Here is a 19,550-nt window from a genome sequence, read left to right as displayed (position 1 = left end):
ATCTATTACGGTAAAGTTGAAAAAACAATTGAATAAATATTACTATCTAATAAAAAAAATTGTTTTCGATGACGTGGACTGATAGAAAAATGCTTATCATGATAATAAACACAGTGTAGGTACCTATTAGATTATTAAACAGTTGCTTAAAATTATAATATTTAAAGATGACAACAGATTGATAAATTCAAATTCAAAAATTTTATTCAAAATAGGATTCAAAATCACTTATTGAACGTCATAAAATACCACCCATTCAAAAGAGACTGCCTCAGACCTGATAAGAATGGGAGCAAGAAACCCAGAAATGTTTTTGTTACAGTAAAATGGAAAAGTAGTCGAAGCGCGCCCCTGTTTAAGTAGAACATCTAACATACTAGCGTTGATTTCGGCAGATTTAAATCCTATAGAGCGAGACGCGTAGGGTTGTCGACATTGTATCTATGAACCAATCTTCAATCGGTTCTCTTTGTTCGTAGCTTCGCTAATATCAAATCTATATGAGACGTAAACTTCTGTGTCATTTTTACCAAAAAGTCACTGACACAACCATAACATGAACACAACATAATTAACCTTTACATTGAAATTAATTTACAATTTAATAAAAGGCAGATTGAAAGAAAATTATTGGCAACCCCCCTGATCCTGCAAATAAATAAATAATAAAAATGTAACCTACTCAGAAACCTAATGTAAAAATGCAAATTACAGCACGCGAAAGTTTTGAGCTTTAAAAAGTATTTTATTTAAATAAATGTTTTACACTCGCGATAGTCAAAGAAAATACAAAATTATTTTATTATTGTTATGATTTAATAACTCAGAGGTGCTAAACCTGACTGCACAGTACGCATTCACATGCACTGCAAATCCCGTGGTGATCAAATTTCAAATTCAAATATTTTTATTCAAAAAGTGATGTCCTACACTTATTGAAAGTCAAAAACTACCACCCATTCCAAAATTAATGCCTCAGACCTGAGAAGAACGGGTGCAACAAACTCAGCGGGCTTTTTTTTCCATCGAAAAAATACGTTTACAAAGTAATATTGTACAATTAAACTTATTATTTAATAGCCTGAGGGCGGTCACTCCATTCACAATCAGTGGTATCATTAACCTTCTTTTTCTTCCGTGTTTCCACCTGTGTCGCCTATTGATCGCGATGATGTTCTACTTGTAGAATAAATATGCATGAGAATAGTAATGTAAGAATACTAATGGGTTATTTTGCCAAACAGACTCCGACTTATTTCGGAGTCAAAAAGTGTTCTTCTGAAGCCGAGTTCTGTTTACTGTTTCTCAAGCTGTGAAGAACGTTGCGAACAATAGAACCCTCATAGATCCCTTCTGGCCATGATTCCGAGCGTCTGTTCGGAGCCAACTCATCTAGTGTTGGCATCCTGCTTGCTCGGGGTGTTCCCAAATGTGACCGAAATGATCTTCGCTTCTGCAGACCGAGTAGTGATGTTAAAATTTTGTCCAGCGTCGCTATGTCGTGTATATTAGAACCTTTTTGAATGTTCTGGGGCGGTAGAGTTCCAGAAACGCTGGATCTCACTGATGTCGGTGTTCGTGCTTGAAGGCCTATAGATCTTGCGACCTGAAAGAGAAGATACAATAAACGTAAGGGGATGAGTTTTTGTGTGCGTGTGTGAGATGAGATCTGTTTTTATATCGGATTGTCGACAAAAATCTAACTAAGTACAAACGGCTTGCCATTGAGAGGTTAACGGTTTACAAAAAATGAATTAGTCGGTAAGTTAACTAAATCCAGACCATTGAGTTATTCAGCTCTTTACGTTAACCAACCTTTTTGTATGGATTGGATGTCCCGATCACAAATATAAAATGAGCTAAATATTTGATTAATATGGAATAAAGAACGAGCAATTTACGCCATCTCATAGTAGGCCATTGGCTTAGATCATTTATACGTCTAGATAGACTATGACAGCTGTGAAAACGTCGAAAAAAATTGACTTTAGAACGTCTATTTTGAGCTATTCATGCACGGACTAACACAAAGTGTCACACAAATCCCGAGTGTAGGACGTAGCTTGTCACGCACACATAAACTGATATTCCTGGCCTGTTTTATCGGTCGGGCTCTAACAGCAAGAGTCTATTTAGACGTATAAATTATGTAAGGCCATTGGTGGAGAGCTAATACGTGTCTGCTATCGAGCATGGGCCGAGATGAGTTGTAAAATAAAAGAACTTCGATTAGATAGAATCATAGATAAGAGTGACTGACATGAATAGGCAACTCGGCATTTTAAATTTTCTTACCCTTTAGCGCCTGGATGCCGGATAGTGCAACTTTTCCTATGTGTGACTGTGTACTGTGTTTTACAGTACTACATGAATGAGTGTGTAGGTGTATTTATCTAAATACTTTATTGCATTGTTTTTTCTATTTACTATTTTCTTGTATAATTTACTACATTTAAAATAACACTTAATCAAGTATTACTAAAAGTATTCTGACAGTTAATAACAAGCACATAACAAGGAGTTTATATATTTTAAAATGCGAAAAGCATATGTAAGCAGTAGCTGTTCTCAAGCAGACGCCATTTGCATTAAATAAAATATTGTTATTAAAACATTTGAACTGTCTAAGTTTCAAACTCCGTTTCTATATCGGCATACAGGATGGCGTTAGTTTTAGTGAAAAAATCAATGTTCTAAGTTACCATAGCATGGATAGAATGGATCAAGTAGGTTTTCGATCGAATCTCGTATGAGATTGACCAAATCAAAAGTAATATTTTTATTACTTACAATGTGAGTATTGTACGCCAGTAGGTACCTATTTACCAATAAGCAATCAAGGCACGGAAACCAAAAAGTTTTAATTGTATGTTGTAGACAGACAAAAATTCTAACCAGTTAACATTTACGTAAGTACGATCAAGAACGGTTTTGTTCTACCTTTATTTATTTATTTTTAAAGATACACTACTTACAGATTAATTAATTACGTAATCTTAACTCTAACAATAATTTGAAGTGTAGCATCTATTTAAAGTGTAAGTATATTACAAAGTTTAGGTACAATATAGACACCCCATCACTGTCTAGTAAAGATAGAAATATTAAAAAAAAATAAACTACGTTTAAGAAAACCGACTTCAAGTCTCATTTACCCAGTAATTTCACTAGCTATGGCACCCTTCAGACCCAAACACAATAATGCTTACACATCACTGCTTCACGGCAGAAATTGACGCCGTTGTAGTATCCATAATCTAGACGGCATCCTATGCAAAGGAGTCTCCCACTGATACCAGATACATATACATGTACAATATATAAATCTTCTATAGTCTATGACATCGAAGAGTATTACCGCATCAGCGTTATGGCTCTGGTAACTCATTCTCTTTACTTTTCGATACGTTTCATCATTGAGTGCTTCTTGTACAGCCGCTTCTAATTTTTCTCTTATATCCTCATTGCTGTCCGTGGCTAGATTTAAATCTTCTAATATTAACCTGTAATATTAAATTAAAAAATATAAATGATATCATGAAGGGAAATTTTACGTTATTGATATTAAATGGCACATTATCTCACTCAGTCCGTTCATCGTCTTCAGCTTTGAGGTTTGCTTTGTTAGCGTCACGGGCTACTTTGATATCTCGGGCCCAGAATCGTCTCAAGTCTGGACTTGAAGTGTACGGTGCTGCAACTTCTTTTATCTTCAGGAATAGTATCGCCGTAATGAAAATGCAAATAACATTGACCACAGTGAGGCAACAACTGACGATGCCTGAAAATTGAAATAGTACAATGTGATACAAGGGTTGAAACTTTAACAAGCCCGAGATGAAGGTGAGGATATCATCACAAATTTCCAATGATGTACACACTCGTGTATCACACGACGTTTTCCAATATCAGTAGTGGAAAAAAAACAAATAAAAGAATTAACATCATGTTTATTTCAACATAATTTCAGAAAAAGGCGTGTTTTTACTACTGGACTTTTTTTTTAATAACGCGACTACGCAACGAGATTGTATGCGTGCACAGCGTAGGTATACGAAACTAAACAGAACTTTTAAAACTGACTAATAAATCTAATCTGCAAAAGTACGAATGATCGAGCTCGTAAAAGATAGTGAGAATAGAAGTCAGAAATGAATAGCACATTTTTTATAACGTTTAATGCATAACTAATTTAAAGAACGAATAAAAATCTGTATTGCAATCAGAAGCGATAATAACATAGATTTAGGCACTAACCATTAACAGCGAATTCAATTGGTAAGTAATCGTGGTATAGAGGTTCGTACGTTGAGTTGCCGGCATAGCTCTCGCCTTTCAGATGTGGTATTTTTACCCCAGGATATAGCAGCCATATACAAGCTAACGCCCAAAACAGACCCTGCAAATAATTAAATCTTTTTTTAAATAATTGATTGAATTCTTTATTTGGCCCACTCAAATTTTCTCAGAGTTTCTGTAGGAAAATAAAAAAAAATAACAATGATTATTTGTGTAACTCTGCGAACTGCTGGAATTGACTGGATGGACTTCGGGGCGTTGCGTATGAATTGTAAATTGAATTTCATCAACACACCACAATTCAGAAAATTGAAAATCATTCTTACCATTTGAATGTGACGCATTCATTCAATTTTGTCGAGATGCTCAATTGGAAACGACAGCAAGTTGCTTAAACAGTTAAATTTAAAAGAGTGCCCAGGAGATTTAGATTTTTTTATTTAATATGTCACTCCCTTAACTCCGGTCATTTGGCAATGATGCTGAAGATGAAGATAGAACAGAAGGTGTCTAAAATAGACGGACTGCTGCTACCCATAACTTCTGCCCCAATCAAAAACACAGAAAAAGCTCACCTAACAGATTGGAGAAATAGAGGATAAAGGCAAGCAAGTAATGTTGTTCCGGCGTTATCAAGGAGCGTTGTCCGCGACCTGATCCAAATACACGCGGAGAGAATACGCAAAATGTTATCACCGGCCTCTGTCACTTAAACAAGTATCTGTTTACCATAGGTGTGACCTTTTATTCAGAGGATGCATGGAGGCAGAAGAAATGCCAGAGCACGTGCTTATAGGGTGCAGCATTTTCGCCGAACAATGGGCTTGCCCATCTTCCTATTTCCAGCATCGCTTACTGGTACTTGAAGCAATATGAAAAGACTGCTAGACTTCTAGGACGGTTGGGCTGGAGTAAAAAGACGAACGGACACGCCCAATCACCCCTTAATTTTTAAAATTATTAATAAGTGCATAAATAGCCCAGTCAAACTAACTAATCTCTCTCCCATTTCAACATCGGATGAGCAGACTGGGTAAGAGCTACAACCCTTATGTCGTAACCGCCTAACGCTGAAGGTAACATAGGTATGTACTAAACGTTTTACTTCTAGCTTCAATACCTATACGAAGAGCTATGTTGTGGAATAATATTAATTTTTTCCAGAATAATATAATCTGGATGTTTTCAAGGTATAATTTACTGATTGCGCGTCTATCTTCCATTCCAATCCATTTAGGAAAGCGAACGCGCTTCTTTGGTACTTACTCATATTAATATGTGTGGAATAATCGTGTCAGCTTTCCGTTTTTTAATAGTTTATATAGTAATATGTTCTAATAGTTTTTATAGTTAGGTATGTTAATAATTATTCAATACATAACTGGCTGTAAATTTTTTAAAGTTGTAAAATAAAATAAATACCTTCAAGAAAAGATGAAGTACGTTTCGGTTAGGTTTAAATACCATTACCTACCTAATTTCACCACAGGACTGACGTAACATTCAGATGTCCTATTTCCCAGATAAATAGGACATCTGACAAAACGTGCCAAGGTCCTGTACCTTCTAAAATGATTACAAGCTTAAATTCTATTTGCGTACCTTTAGCCTTGAGAACAGCGAACAGAAGATAACAATATAAACTACTTAGTCTGGCCATAAATACTGTTACAATTAAAAATAAACAAAATATTTGGTACATTTGTATTTGGAATCTGTCAGTTTTATATGATTGTTGACTGAGTTTTATCATTTTGGCGCCAATACATTGTAGTGGGGTGATAATGAGAACCAAATCGCTGTGATTGCATTTAGTACACAAAGTAGGTATGGAGCCAAATGCAATTATTAAAACTCTCCATACGCTTGGTATTAGTAAAATGATTGTGTACCGGGCTATCAACAGGTACAATGAGACCTACTCTGTTTTTGACAGAAAAAGATCTGGCCGTCTACGTAGTGTTCGTACGAAAAAGGTGGTCAAAGCAGTAAGGGAAAGAATTCGAAGGAATCCTGTCCGAAAGCAAAATATTTTATCTCCGGAGATGAAGATTGCACCTAGAACCATACCGCGTATTTTTATTTATTTATTAAGGCTTACCAACTAGATACATAATTTAATAAAATAATAATAAGATAAACATTAATAAGTGTTTCTATTTATATATCTAAATTAAAGGTATTAACACCTTAACTAAACTAAAAAACTAATGGGTGGTAAAATCGAAACAACTACTAAAGCGGTACGCAAAGGAAGGTCACAGAAAATTTTTTGGATGAGATTTTTTTTTACAACTGAGCAACATTTTGACAAGCAAAATGACCGTATTTATGCTCAAAGCTCTAAGGAAGCTTCAAAATTAGTCGATAGAGTGCAACGTGGGCACTATCCAACTTCAGTGATGGTTTGGTGGGGCTATGAAGGAGTGACTGGGCCATACTTTTGTGAAAAAGGTATCAAAACATCGGCATAAGTGTATCAAGATACCATTTTTGAGAAGGTAGTGAAGCCCCTTAACAACACCGTGTTTAATAACCAAGAATGGTCCTTCCAGCAAGGCTCGGCTCCGGGTCATTAAGCTCGGTCTACGCAGTTTTGGTTGGAAAGAAACGTTTCGGACATCAACAGAGCTGAAGACTGGCCGTCGTCTAGTCCCGATCTTAATCCGCTGGATTATGAATTATGGTCAGTTAGAGTACGGCTTGCTCTAAACGCCATGATAATTTGGAGTCCATAAAAATCCAGAGTCCAATCCGTATGATTCATCCTCATCATGATCTACAACAATCCGTACGATTGGCAGTGAAGAATTTTCCCACGGAAAGAGTGCGTGTTTCTATTGATAACTGGCATCAACGTTTAAAGGGCTGTATTAAATTTTATTTTATTTTATTAGTAATAAATGTTATTTGCAATAGATTTTTTTTTGTATCAGTATTTATGGCAAGGTTTGTGTTCACTGCAACTTGTGATGTCCCTTATGTTTCGCATGAGAAATAAAAAATGACTATTTGAAAGCAAAACATCAATGTATATGAGTTCTTACATTGTTTCACTGCCTTTTATAATCAAAACAGAGCCTGAAGTAAAGTTACAAACTTGAAATTTTACACAATGGTTTTGTGGTCGGATTTAATCCGAACCATCAGACGCGGTCCGGTAGCGGACAATATTCGATGGTATGTCACATTGGCCATCGTACAAAATTATTATAATAATAATAATTTTGTTATTGACCGAACCGAATATAAAACTGGACCAATTTATTTTTATTTATTACTAGCTGACCCGACAGACGTTGGTGTATATAATAAATAAAATAATGTTTTTATTTGAATTTGTCAATAATATATCATACCATCAAAAATTTCGTAAAATATGCACCCTGCTGTCGTAATGAAATTGTTTCACAGCAGAACTGTCAAACCGTGCGTCAATAAATTCTCTCATAGAAATTATGGATGGACACATCAAAGGAAAAACAAATTTGTTGTTTTAATTAAATTAAATTAAAATGCTGCTACATTTTAATTCAAGACCTAAATTAGCCAAATCGGTCCAGCCGTTCTCGAGTTTTAGCGAGACTAACGAACAGCAATTCATTTTTATATATATAGATGAAAAATAGAATTACAATTTATTAATATATAACAGGCCAAAACCACAGAGGTTTGTCTGGCATGTTAGAAAAATACTATTACCTAACTTATTAATACACATTTTAATAATATAAGTAGGTAGTTACTTTAAAAACGATAAAGATAGTAAAAAGTACTTATTGTAGCACGGGTGAGTCGCACGGCCTGTATTGAGTTTATGAGTGTCTGTCTGTTTAGATATATTAATTAGTAAACAATACTCAACTTTACAACGGATAGTTAAGTACTCAATTGCGGATAGCACGACACGCTACGCACCAATCATGGCTTCGACAACGAAAGGCAACTCAAGACATAAAGTTATAACCAAAATATAGATATTGTTTAAAAAGAATAACTTTAATTTTGTTTTATCATTTTTTGTATTAATCTTATTTCTAATTAGTGCGCAGGGCTTTCCAACCGTCCGATGGTCCAGCCGTACCCAATCCGACCATGTGTGTAGGCTATGAGGTACATACACAGTTAACAACCGGAGGTAGAAGTGACGCGGAGATAGCAATGCCGATAAGTGGACCAGCACTACCCTGCAGCAGGGCCAACGCCACTCCAGTGCCAGAAGTCAAAGCCCACAGGACTCCCATCCACAGAGACCGCACGTTACCTCTGCAAATTAAATTCTCAGTTATAGAATAGAATCTTTATTGATATTGATAACAAATTACCACCACACAATTGTATAAAAAACATAACAATTTGTTTTATTTGTGTAATTAATCCCAGAAGTGAGGGTTATTAATTTATAAACATAAAAAAATTGTTTAGATTTGCTGTAGCTACATCTCAAGTCAATTTCCTAAAATGCAAATATTGGGGTTGAGCAGCTAAGTAGATCCTATAGATGAAACCACAACCTGAGAGTTAAGCGAAGCATACAAGATTTTATAAAGGATACGTTACTCGAACGGTTAGCTCAGTTGGACAGACCGCTCGCACGGAACGCAAAATGTCGCGGGCACGAGTCCCGCATCGTTCCTAAAATTTAGTTTTCAGTTTTATTTGTGTACAAAAACCTAATGAATTATAAAGCCGTGGGCACAATGAAACCAATAAAAAAATACTACTTAATTACTATTACTATCATTACTTTTTTATGAAAGAGAAGGGCAACATATATGGATCACCTAATGGTAAGTGATCACCTCAGTACAAACTCTGTTGTCACCTCAGAGGAATAACAAGAGCGTTACGAACCTTATAAACCATATGAATTGAAAACACATTGAGTACGTGGCGGGCGAGGATCGAACCGGGGGTTCCGTGGTGAGAGTCAACGGTTCAAGGTATTGTGCCACCACGCTTTAAAAAAATATAGCACAGCAATAATTTTCTCCAAATGGAGCTAACTCAGTAACAGTTACTGCTCTCCCAACTGAGCTGACCATACGCACTCGCACGGAACACGAGAGGTCGTGGGTTCGAGTACCGCATCGTTCATAAAATTTCGTTTTCAAATTTTATTTGTGTATTAATCCTAGAAGTGAGGGTTATCACTTTAAGAACATAACAAATTGTTTAGGTATTGGCTGTCAATGAAGCTGAAAACCGACTCTACGCAACGACAAGTGATCTAATCTTAACAGAGCACTGGGTTTCCGACAATTCGAGCAGCTCTGCGTTGTACGCGGGCAAATGGATGGGCAAAGGCAAGGTCGGAGCATCATGGACGAGCAGATATCTTCCTACTAGTCTACACACTAACACCAACTCACCACCTTGCCAGGAAACTTGTCCAATAACTTAATAAAATGATAAATAAAAATAGCTATTTAATTACCTAGCCTTCATTTCTTCTGTCGGCCAGTCCCCATAACCCCATGGCATCTCAGTGGTTCCAAGGATAAGTCCGAAGATGAATCCAAACAGCAATGACACTAGCATCCCAATGATGAGACTCTCGAAGCCGCTCCTGACGAGGGATCTGTCAGCTATTATAGTTCCGAATGTGATTGACATGACCGGACCCATGAGCGGAGAAACCAACATGGCTGCCACTATATTTGATGCATTATTTTCAACCAGGCCCAAAGCTGCTAGAGAGCTGGTAAAAAAAAGGTATAATTTTCAATTCACAAAACCAATACGCCTATGTTCTGTATGAATTTATTTGTTAGATTTGGAAGAAGCGAAAATAGTTGATTCGTACTATATTGTATGTAATGCCTTTTGTCCTGTCAGAAAATTTTCACGAAATATTTGTAAATATTAAAATCAAACTATTTGAAAATGTATCATCTTACTCTGCGGTGATGATAAGTGTGAGATAGTCAAACGAGAGCTCCCCCCCACCCCGAACTCCGTCCACCACTTGTTTCACTGTCAACTTTGATCTGATCGACTCCACGAACTGTCGCCATCGCGTTGCATTTTCATTTCTCCTCCTAAAGATTCAAAATAAGGTGACACAAATACAATTTGAAAAACAAAATTTTATGAACGATGCGTGACTCGAACCCACGAGCTCCGGCGTTCCGTGCCGGTGCTCTAACCAACTGAGCCAACCGTTCGAGTAACGTATCGTTATAAAATCTTGTTTGCTTTGTTCAACTCTCTGGTTGTGGTTTCATCTACAGGATCTACTTTTCAGTTGATAACCTGCTCAACCCCAATATTTGCATATTAGGAAATTGACTTCAGATGTCGCTCTTGTAAATCTAAACAATATGTCGAGGGTTCGAGTCCCGCATCGTTCATAAAATTTTGTTTATCAAATTTTATTTGTGTATTAATCCTAGAAGTGAGGGTTATCACTTTAAAAACATAACATAAGATGACACATCAATGACATGAAGGACCGGCGATTTGGTCCGCATCGCCGGTCTATCAGTGGACGTCTTCCGGCTCATGATACATCAATTAAATACTAGCTGTTACCCGCGACTTCGCCCGCGTCACCAGTCTAACTATGAGTTGCTGTTTCAATGGTGCCACATACATTGGAACAAGCAATGACCATTCTTAGAACGAAAAATTGCTTTGTATGTCCGTTAGTTACTGAGGTAAATTGCTTCAAATAAGTTATCGTTAATGGCGTGTCATGGATATGTCGCGTCAGTCGTCAGACACGGTCTTCTCATCTGTGGAAATGGCACGGGGGTAAATCAAGCATTTGTTGATCAAAAAAATGTGTACCTTCTATACATGTACAGCCCGGTAAGGGATTAACTTAAAGGCCGGTAAAGTTCATTATCTGTGGAGTTGGTCCGACTTTTTAGCTTACTTAGCGACTTAAGCTTAATCTAAGGTATACCGTTGTTTTAATGTTGTTAATAAGACTTATTGTAGATTGGATTCACTAATGACATGCGCACTCGAAGCCGCAACCAATGCTATTATCCTAACCTACTTATTACACTCTTCACTTTATACCAAAATAGAAGTGTATTCCAGGAATGTGCGTTGAAAGACAATTAATAAGAAAAAGCAATTGAAGTGGCCACAAAGAAGGTCTTATCTTATTTATGTTTAGTTTGATTTTATGACAAAAAATGACTATATGAGTCAGACATTCACCTTATGACAGGGCCGGATTTAGGATGGGGAACCGGGGCCTTTACAAGAAAGGGGCCCTAACAATTTAGATGTTGGAAAAAAATCTTAGTCAGATTAAATATAATTAACTCATTCAAATTTAAAATTATAAAAAAAGCAGGTTTAGAAGCAAAATGGGACAAAACCGTCTATTAAAGCTTTCTCTCCTGAGTATTGAAAGTGGTTTACTCCGGGAACTGGTTTCAGCGAAATCATCAACGATTTTTCAGCGAAAAAAGCTCGAATTGTTCCGTTCGTTGCCGCTAGTTCAGATAGTTCTGGTTTTCAATTATATTTATAAGTTTGTTAAATAATAAAAGAACCTATACTTACAATAAAATATTTCTCGGAAAACTCGATTGAAAAAAAAAATTACTTGGAATTAGAGAATTTGTTTTAGAAAATAAATTGGGGCCAGGGTGCCTTCTTTCATTAGTTTGCCCGAGTTTGTTTACAGTTACAATGAAATGCCGCTTAGAATTCTTGATTGAACTTTGTGTCGCATCGCAATAATTGCGCTCGTCACTTTGAGATGTAAGATGTTGTATAATATATAATAAATATTGAAAATTTTAATCACAAACTTATTAATAATAATTAGTGTCCGCACTTTTGCATTCTATACTACTCCGACTAAAATACATTATTAAATACAAATTAACTTACATGATATCTTCGTCATCTTCAATGAAGTTTTCGTGAGCCGAGTGAACGACATTGCAGGGCAGAACACTGTAATAGTTTTGTATAGTTTAGGTATAAAATATATACACGCACATACAAAAATTAATTCTAAAGTAGTCTCTCAGTTTTTATATTCCTATCAATTGATTTATATAGCGTTTAAACGCGCCATTTTTATCTATCTAATATTGCTCCAAGCAGTACCACGCCAGGCAAGCGCGGTGCTCGTAGCAAATTCTGTTGAGGTCTTGGCCCATGGAATGCTATTATATTAAACTATACAAATTAACAACTCTATACTTCTGGTACTTCCCTATTGGGTTATTTATTTATAAAGTATAGATAGATATAGGTCTTAATGAAATTTATTAGTACCACGTATTAATAAATTTCATTAAGACCGCTCATCGGGGCCCCGTTCTACGCGGGGCCCGTAGCAATTGCTACGTGGTTAATCCGGCACTGGCTCCTAATCTTTCTTTCTGATACCTACAACACTAAAAACTCACCTAACTATAGATTTGCAGCGCACTCCAATACCAAGTTGTGTTAGACAGTGCAGCATTGTCTCACACTTGTCTCCAGCGGCCAGGGGGAACATAACTTCATAGTAATTACCGGCTCTGTCACCAATCCAGGCAGCCTGGTCTACGTCAAGCTTCTTCAAAAGCTCCTCCAAAATCTGTGAGACTCACGAAAATTGAGCATTGATGGCTAGTGGTCTTTTCGGTTAATTTCTCTTACAGACTCGGCTACGCTAGGGAGATTTACGCAGAAATTTAAAATGCACAATCATTCAGCATTATTAGCTCCACAACCGTAATAAGACCATCATGTTCACGAAGGCAATGAGGCTTTTGTATCAGTTAGAAAACTTGAGAAGTCTTCCATAGGACGGGGCCGTTCTGTAAAGCTTTGAAATCGGTTGAAGCCAGAGCTTTCGCCATTCGCGGAACATCTAAGATTTGAGAAAAAGATCTGTTTATATATGCATCTACTGTACTCAATAGCTCTTGTGTTTTTCCTTATTGTACTATTTTTGACTTAAACAAAATTATTTGACGTTTGATATGATATTATTTTTTTTAAATAAAATATCATATGAAACAACTGAAATGGAAAAGATGATATTCAAAAGGTGGGAGGTGCTGCGACTTGGATGAGGAAAGCAAGAAATAGATCTTTGAGGAGAACTCTTGGGGAGGCCTACTCTGGAAATCAAGATAATCTAGAAACCGGTGTCTAATACAGTAAATTATTACATACGTACTTTTATTTATATAAACAAATAGAAACAGTAGATTAAAGAGAAGAATTGTAACTGTACATATACATATATAGATTAATAAAGGCTATTCTTATTATTATTTGACATTTGAGGATTTTTGTTGCATCAGTTTAGATATTATATTGTAATTGAAATAATTAGTAGTAGCTGTAGTACATGTGAGTTAGATTAGATAAGAACATTGGAATCTATGCACCTGAAACTGCGATGATTGGAAGTGCCATTATTTAGACTGTTTATATTGGCGCGTAGGTCCTAATAACTTTATATGCACAATGCAAGGAATTCAGTGAACGTACTGAGGTGAACGGGCGCAGAGTACTGAATGCTTATTGGTCAGGTAGGGGACCTCGTCAAATATGTATGTGGGTCTCAACCCCTAGGGTTTCGAGAAGCGTCAATTAAGGTGTAGTAGAAGGACGCAGACAAAAACGAGGCTTATCATCATGTTAAGAAAATGATTCGCTAAGGAATAATTTGTAGGTTTTTCACATAATATTTTATCAAGAAGGATAAATACTTAAATAAACACATGAGTGGCGATGTGGCGTGCAGCCAGATGCCTGTGGACGTCAAGGGCTATCCTACCTAAAATCGGCAGGCTGTATCAGACGTCCCGCGAGGATTAATGAAGTTAACCGTGGGGCATTTACTGCTCTTAATATACCAGGTCTTTTAGAGAGAAATGGTACTTGTCGTGGTCGCGATGGCAAACGTCGTGATAGAATGTCCCTGGTGGCTTGGGCACGGGGATGGGCGCTTTAGTCGGATGTGACTTGAGTCGACACTTTGGCTCCTTCTCATAACTTAGCTACTTTAGTTGAAGCTGGGGATGCTGTTTCGATTCTCTAAGACAGCAAAAGTCTCATGTGACATGATAACCGATGAGAACAATATGTCGGTCATTGTGAGTCTCAGATCTATGCACCGTTTGGTGCCGAGACACTTGGCCTGTGCGAACCCAGAGGCGCGGAGAATGTGAAAAGTACGCGCCTCAACAGAGCTACTGGAAATCAACTGCTGGCAGCTTTTTATTCTACTGGATCAGCCAAGTTATCCAACGCGGAAATTCTGCCTGCATTTTTGGCACACTTTCTTGTCGATTGTTTCACCTTTATGTAATCATTTAGAAAAGCATTATAGTTGTATATTCAGTATTCAGAACAAAAACTAACTGTTAGTCATGCTTCATAACAATGTTTCTTTTAATTTTTTATAAGCTTCTCATAAAATCAAGCCTTTTTCTAAATTCAGACGATTTCTATACATGTAGCATGATTTCGATTAATAAAAGTTCAAAGAACAATAAAACTAAAAGTTATTTTAAACAATTTGTTATGTTATGTTTTTAAAGTGATAACCGTCACTTCTGGGATTCATTACACAAATAAAACTGAATACAAAATTTGATGGATGATGCGGGAGTCGAACCCGCAAACTCTCTCGTTCCGTGCGAGCGCTCTTTCCAACTGAGCCAACCGTTTAGTTTTATTTGTGTAATTAATCCCAGAAGTGAGGGTTCTTACTTTAAAAACATAACAAATTATATAGATTTGCAAGAGCGACATCTCAAGTCACTTTCCTAATATGCAAATATTGTGGTTAAGCAGGTTAATTTTTTATTGAAATAGGCGTTACTTTGCGGAAATCCAAATTATAAGCGATACGTCACTCAAACGATTGGCTCAGTTGGAAAGAGCGCTTGCACGGAACGCGAGAGGTCGCGGGTTCGAGTCCCGTATCGTTCATAAAATTTTGTTTTCAGTTTTATTTGTGTAATTAAAGTTATTTTGTTTCATGAAGGTTTGCCAGGAAACTCATTGCCACTATTTTAAATCAATATTACAGAATACGTGTTCACATATAACTATTGTAAAACTCACATTTTCCATAGTAACAACGACATCATTTTCGTCAATTATATCCAAACTTCGATCGATATCATTATAATACGGTTGAGTTAAATGGATCGGAATACTTTTAGCTTTCTTATTTCGCAACTCAACTTCCAGCCTATACTGTTTCACATTAGAATCTAAGCTCACTAATTCTCTCGGTTTTCCGAATTTCAAAACATATTCGTAACTGCTGGTTGGAATACAAACGATAAAAATTACACCAGACGGCATTGTAACAAAGAGGATATAATCAACTGACTGAGTGATTATTTTCCTGAAGATAGTATCTGTCAATGGCGGATTTGTTATGGTGACACTAATTTGATTAGAAATGTGTTAATTTTCCGCTAATTGTGTAGGAAATAGCATTATGTAACAGGGTAGGGCTTTAGGAGTATAGGTAATCGCTGAAGAATGGATTTCCAATGCGGAGTAATTCTAAATTATGTTATGTTTTGACGCTTAATGATTATTTACAGTTTTTCAGAGGTTAAGGTCGTGATGGTGTTAGGCCGTGTCTGAGATTCAATGTCTCTTTTATTTTTGCAGTTTACTCCTGTAACATCGATTTTGATTTAGAGCTCTTGCTTTGGAAATATTAGGTTCAGTAAAATTCAGAGTTGACAGCAAAATGGCGCGTGAAGATACTCATCACATTTGTATTATGGAGTACTTTGAATTCTAAGATGGCTGCTGTAGTGCTGTGGAAAATAAATTTGGAACGATGTGGATTGTTTCCAATGTGTTCTGGGTGGCAGAGATCGAATTTGAGGTTGTTTTTCAAATACAAGTTGGCCGCTTTGCAATTTTTATACAATTTCCAAGTTTCTCGGGGTGGCAGAAAACTAATTTTGGATAATGTAATATTGCCATTGCAATTTGATATCATTTCTGACATCCAAGATGGCCGCCGGGCAATATTGTAATTGCAATTATGGATATCCTATATTTATAATTATAAATACCATTGTCGAGGTAGTTGAGGTTTCCAAAACGAATTGTGAACGTATGTGTTTAAACGTAACGAGCACGTAACCTCTGCATAACGTCAGCGGTCAACCGCCATTAGGCAAATGTTACTTTTATAGTGTGTGATGATTTTTAAAGTGTATGACTGAAGGTGTGAGACATTTTAAGATCCACGGGGATTATGACCATAGGCTTAAAATATACTGGCGTCTAGGCAACCTCACAGCCCGACAACGCGTAACCAATTTTGATTTGTAAATGTGTAATACCAAGAGCTTATTCCAAGCGCGGGTTTAGGACTTGTCAATCAAAATCGGTTACAGTAACAATAGATTCGCTTTCCTTTTCTATATTGCTGTATCTCAATTATAGAACTTCTTCTCTCTTACACGCTTTTTCGTCTATACGCTATATTGTAAGTCTGTGGACTAATATTATTAGATAGAAATATTAAATTTTGAAGCATAACTAAGTAAATATTTTCATTTTTTATTACCTTTTTATCACACTTCAACAAAATAATTTCATACGGTGTAAAGAATACCTCACGCGTTCCGTGAGGGCGCTCTTTCCAACTGAGCCAACCCTTCGAGTGACGTATCGTCATAAAATCTTGTATGCTTTGTTCAACTCTCAGGTTGTGACTTCATAAAATGTTGTTTTCAGTTTTTATTAATTAATCCCAGAAGTGAGGGTTATCACGTTAAAAACATAACTAATTGAAAATAATGCATCAAATATAGTGGCAGCCATGTTGGTTTCTCCGCTCATGGGTCCGGTCATGTCAATCACATTCGGAACTATAATAGCTGACAGATCCCTCGTCAGGAGCGGCTTCGAGAGTCTCATCATTGGGATGTTAGTGTAATGTAGAAGTTATAGTTGACTACACGATAATCTACCCACAACGTCTACGTGAAGCTCACGTGGCTGAACTGAAGGACGTCATTTCTATAAAGCCACGTGAATTATTCATAGCTTGCCCTGAACTTGTCATACAGCAATTCTTAGCAATGCACTTTATTGCATACTGAAAAAGGTTTTATAAGACGTGTTTTGAATTTATAATAAATTAAAAGGAATCTAAAATAACGATAAATTTCGTGATAAAAATATTTCGCAGTTCACTGAAAATTTACGTTTTTACAAAATATATGCAAGAAACGGAATGGGTAGATAATTCCTATAAGTTAATTGTATAAATGCAAGAAGATGCAGGCAGCATTACAGCATTTACTGTAATTATATTAGTACCTACACACAAACTTAAACTGAAATTAAGTTATATTAATAATCAGAAGAATCTCAAAAAAAATCTCGTGTGCGTGTAATCTTTAGGTACGTGCGATTGAAGAAAAACTTAATAAAATATTGGCGATAGAAGTGAAATTTAGAAATTTTAGCATGAAAATTGTCAACACCAATCTGATTTTCACATCTAATGACATTCCGAGCAACAATTATACCCATGTTTTTATAGTTTTTTATTATTCAAATATGTTATGGGCCGTACGATCATGACAAAATATACATACAATTAAATTGAAACAACAAGTTCAAGCCAAGTAAAATACTAAATGCGTTATTCGTTGCAGAGGTTAAAAATTTAGAAAATAAACAATATAAAATTATCAAACGCCAATATAAATACAAAGATTTTAAACAATTTTAAATAATATAAAATTTGCAAACGCCAAGAAAGATACGTGGATTTAAAATAATTTTCTGTTTACCTTAAAATATTAGTATATTTAAGGTAAACACTCACTGTTGTACTGCATAATTATTCAACAATTAAACAATTAAAATAATAATCAAACAAAAACTCTATTTCAACAATGCCCAGTACATATTATAAACACATTGAACTATTCACTAGATCCATTCAATTTCACTTATAAGATATACACAGCACTAATGTTGCACAATACGTCAGCTGTATAGTTACAGATATACTGCTATAAGCAGTTCGGTGACGAGATTTCACCCATCGATATATATCGTATCAATTGGACGTAGTTATGCAGAAAGGACTCAAACCACACACGCCAAACCGCACACAAGGCACTTTTGAGTATAGGCATTTTAAGTGTCTGCTCCAAATAATCTTCCATATAAATATACAAAATAAAACAGTTTCCGTGTACATTTTTAAAATAGAGTTTACACTAGATGACAGATTCGACCTTCAGGAGTGATGGCATACACAACTCTAACTCTATTTTGACCAGTGTGGTTTTGAGTCCTTTCTGCATAACTACGTCCAATTACCATCAGCTGAAGGTCCTGCTTGTCTCGTCCCTTACATTCTTTAAAAAAATCATAAAGTGTCGTAACTATATATTATATAGTTACAAGAGAGATTCCCCAACCAAAGAGTGCCCAACGCGGATAAAGAAGTTTCACCTCAATAATTGGACGTAATTCCAGAAAAACGTTACAAACCACAATCATGTCGAAATTGAGTTAAGAAAACAAAACTGGTCACGTGATTCATATTAACGAACTGACAAAAAATGGCAGCCCTACTGTCACTCTTTAAATGACATCATGACTTAGTAGCCCAACCCACTTGTATGGAATACACTAATATTTATTATTAAACTTTAAACACTAATTCCTTAAAATGTGATACTACATCCAATTAACTTTAGGAATAATTAACAGATGTAATATGTAGATTGAGATATATGTGTATATTTAAATTTGAGTAGCTGTGAGTTGCACGCGGTCAAATGGATCGAGCAGATCCTGGGGTGCGCCAGACCAGAGATGACAGCAATACTCCATGTGTGGCCGGACCTGTGCTTTGTAGAGTGCTAGAATGTGGGCCGGCTTGAAGTATTCCCGTGCTACATATACATTAACCTACTTATGCTAAGAAGTGTGTAATGTGAATATCCAAGAATTGCTACATTATTCATTTATAAGCAAATCTCATTCAAAACTTGATATATTATATAAATTAAAAAAATAAATACTATTACTTATACAATTTTTCCACAGTTCACCTAGGACCATCGAAATGTTCAGTACACTTTATATGGAAGCCTTGTTAAACAGTAATGTGCAGCAATACAATTAAAATAAAACAGACGCTTACATAAAATGTAATTACATCGGTGAGTCAAATTTCGAAACGAATTGGTAGCCATATAAGCAACGTGCGTATTTATTCACGTGTTTATTCGTTCCCACCGGCGTTCACGTTCCGCGCAGTC

The 19,550-nt window shown here is 36.1% G+C and overlaps 2 protein-coding genes across 5 annotated transcripts in view; both read right to left on the bottom strand.

Moving 5' to 3' along the window:
- The window catches only part of LOC126972445 (chitooligosaccharidolytic beta-N-acetylglucosaminidase), a 561,898-nt gene that overhangs the window by 142,748 nt on the left and 399,600 nt on the right, over positions 1-19,550 (bottom strand). The gene's annotated exons all lie outside the window — the stretch shown is intronic.
- Positions 59-19,549, bottom strand: LOC126972456 (uncharacterized). 3 transcript variants are annotated; one of them, XM_050819235.1, is made up of 10 exons: positions 19,433-19,549; positions 12,684-12,856; positions 12,157-12,222; positions 10,200-10,340; positions 9,737-10,000; positions 8,421-8,565; positions 4,258-4,399; positions 3,586-3,781; positions 3,359-3,503; positions 59-1,606 (listed from the first exon to the last, which is right to left on the bottom strand). In XM_050819235.1, exons 2-10 carry the CDS (start codon positions 12,773-12,775, stop codon positions 1,253-1,255), a joined length of 1,545 nt encoding a protein of 514 aa, XP_050675192.1. In that variant the 5' UTR covers positions 12,776-12,856; positions 19,433-19,549; the 3' UTR covers positions 59-1,252. The 3 variants fall into 3 exon arrangements, with proteins under 3 accessions (XP_050675192.1, XP_050675194.1, XP_050675193.1); XM_050819237.1 differs by lacking the exon at positions 19,433-19,549 and adding an exon at positions 19,317-19,416; XM_050819236.1 differs by lacking the exon at positions 19,433-19,549 and adding an exon at positions 18,098-18,253.

This window comes from Leptidea sinapis, chromosome 26 (assembly GCF_905404315.1).
Source record: "Leptidea sinapis chromosome 26, ilLepSina1.1, whole genome shotgun sequence".
NCBI lineage: Eukaryota > Metazoa > Arthropoda > Insecta > Lepidoptera > Pieridae > Leptidea > Leptidea sinapis.
This window is presented reverse-complemented; position numbering and strand designations above follow the sequence as displayed.

Excerpts from the sequence above, each read along its gene's own strand:
- LOC126972456 (XM_050819235.1), bottom strand. The coding sequence starts at position 12,775 with ATGTTCCCCCTGGCCGCTGGAGACAAGTGTGAGACAATGCTGCACTGT. Across the intron at positions 10,341-12,156 it reads GAAGATGACGAAGATATCAT|GAGGAGAAATGAAAATGCAA; the intron begins GTAAGTTAATTT and ends TTGAATCTTTAG. Across the intron at positions 1,607-3,358 it reads AGAGCCATAACGCTGATGCG|GTCGCAAGATCTATAGGCCT; the intron begins GTAATACTCTTC and ends CTTCTCTTTCAG.